Raw genomic sequence first — 2,287 nt, 5'->3', positions numbered from 1 at the left:
TAAAGTTATGGACTTCAAGTAAGATTATCCTGGATTATCTGGATGGACTCAATCTAATCACATGAGCCCTAAAATCAGAGAAATTTATCCAGCTGGAGTCAGAAAGATGCAGCACAAGAGGAAGTCAGAGATGTGGTAGAAGGGGAAGTCATAGAGATTCTAAGGGAGAGGATTCAGTGCACCACTGATGGCTCTGAGATGTAGGGGCCACCTGGGAAAGCTGGAGAGAAGCCTGCAGAAGCTAAGAGCTCCCAGCTGACATCCAGCAGGGAAACAGGGACTTCGGTCCCACAACCACAAGGAACTGGATTCTGCTAACGACCTGCATTACCTTAGAAGGAGGATCTCCCCAGAGCCTCCAGATAAGAGCCCAGTTGGCCAATACCTTGATCCTGGTTTTGTGAGACCTAGAGCCAAGAAACCAACCAAGGACATCTGACCCAAAGAAAAGTGAGACAATAAATTTGTGTTGTTTTAAGTCACTAACCTTATGCTAATTTGTTACAGCAGCAATAGGAAACCAGTACAAAGAGTAACTGTATTCTAGGATAATCCTGTACTATAAAGCTGGAAGCATGCCAGAGACATCCATCAGCACTCTGGGTGCTGTGTGATATACTAAATTAAAAAGCAACCTAGAGTCTATCATGTAAGCTACAAGTGTAATTTAGCAGTCTGCCCAGCTTAATATAGGAAAAACTCCTCTAGCATATTTGGACTGCGTGCAACTGAAGAACATAAAAGTCCTTGGTCTATACAAAATATACAGTGTTTGGTAGCTTATAAAGAAAATAATGTAGTAGTAATTTATGTATTTATGTATATAAAACTACTATTTATGTATATAAAAGTCATTTCATAATGAGAATTCTAAACTTTGGCTAATAAATCTCAGAAAGTATGTGTGCCTTTGGTAGAATGCTAATTAATTCCAGAATTTTTATAAGTAAATGCAGTTCATATCTATTTTCTGAGGACTATCTTTTCACTCCACCATTTATTCATTCAAATATTTTTTTTCACTCTTTCATTGTTTTCCATTTATGCATTCAACAAATGTTTATGAGGGACCACCACATGTCCACCCCTAGCTAGGCACGGAGGCCACTGAGCTACACAGGCTGACACATTTTCTGATGTCTAGACAGTGAGACATTATGTAAACAGCGAGCGACAGATGGTGAAAACAACTCAAAAACTAAAATCTATAAAATAACGCTTTGGTCTTTCCAAAGGATCCATTTCTGAATATTATCTATCCTCTGAACAGTTTTTATAATGTGTGTACATGAATCTATTCCATTTTAGCAAAGCTTCCAAACATGGCGAACAGCAGGTGCCCTAGGAGTAAGCACAATGAAGACAGGCTGATTCTGCAGGTGCCCATGACATGGACGCTGTGAGAGGGAGGCCTGTGTGTGTCCCTCTTCCCACCCTCTTTCTAATGATGAAATTTGGGGTAAATCTCTTATATCATAAAAGCAAGTTTTCATAGGGCTAATTTTTCCACTTACCAATTCCATCATTCTGGAAATGATCATTCTGGGTATGATGGAGGCTTTTCCCCTTTACAGAAAAAAACAAATGTATAATAAACACACTTAATATTAGAAAACAAGAACCATTTTTCCTAACCCTATGCAAATCAAATGTATACAGCAATAATTAAAATTTAAAGACTGCAAGTCTGTAGTTAATAACCATTGGACTGCTTTGAACCAACTTTCTTTTTAAATATTAAGTCATGGTGCTAGAATGCAAGAGTTCTCAGCTTCAAATTAAGGATAAATTCTTTTTTACATAATTTTTTAATAAAAATATATATGTAATCAATAACAACTGAACCCTAAACTCTACTGCTTGCAGCTTCTCTATAAATTTTCTAAGAATTAAATGACGAAATGTAAAAGTTGCTTTTCAAGGGAAAAATATCAGTCTTCAATTCTTGAGAATGAGAATCTTTAAAACAATAACACGAATGTAAATATGGTTTGGGATTTATGATATTTTGAATATGATTCATGGCATCCTAAAGGGTAAAATTTACTGAAAGGGCAGAAAACGATACACTGTCATAATTGGCTTCAGAGAATGTATAAATTTTCTAGAAAGCAATTCGGCAATACATATTTAAAGCATCAAGAGTACATTACATATAGGGCCGTGGCGCGATGGTTAAGAACTGGCTTGGGACGCCAGAGGGCCCCGGTTCGGATCCCACATATGAGGGCCAGTGACACTGCCCTCCACAGCCGCAGTGAACGGCCGTCCAGAAGCCGGTGACTGA

At 38.0% G+C, this 2,287-nt stretch overlaps 1 protein-coding gene across 4 annotated transcripts in view; it reads right to left on the bottom strand.

The window, feature by feature from the left end:
* Positions 1-2,287, bottom strand: part of HELZ (helicase with zinc finger) — a 157,944-nt gene that overhangs the window by 46,231 nt on the left and 109,426 nt on the right. For all 4 annotated transcript variants that reach the window (XM_019637764.1, XM_019637763.1, XM_019637762.1 and 1 more), the window contains one exon: positions 1,515-1,566. In XM_019637764.1, the coding sequence (XP_019493309.1) occupies positions 1,515-1,566 (52 nt within the window). The remainder of the gene's footprint in view (positions 1-1,514; positions 1,567-2,287) is intronic.

Source organism: Hipposideros armiger, unplaced genomic scaffold, assembly GCF_001890085.2.
Source record: "Hipposideros armiger isolate ML-2016 unplaced genomic scaffold, ASM189008v1 scaffold_34, whole genome shotgun sequence".
Lineage (NCBI taxonomy): Eukaryota > Metazoa > Chordata > Mammalia > Chiroptera > Hipposideridae > Hipposideros > Hipposideros armiger.
Note: the sequence above shows the minus strand (reverse complement) of the source record. Positions and strands in the feature narration are given on the sequence as shown.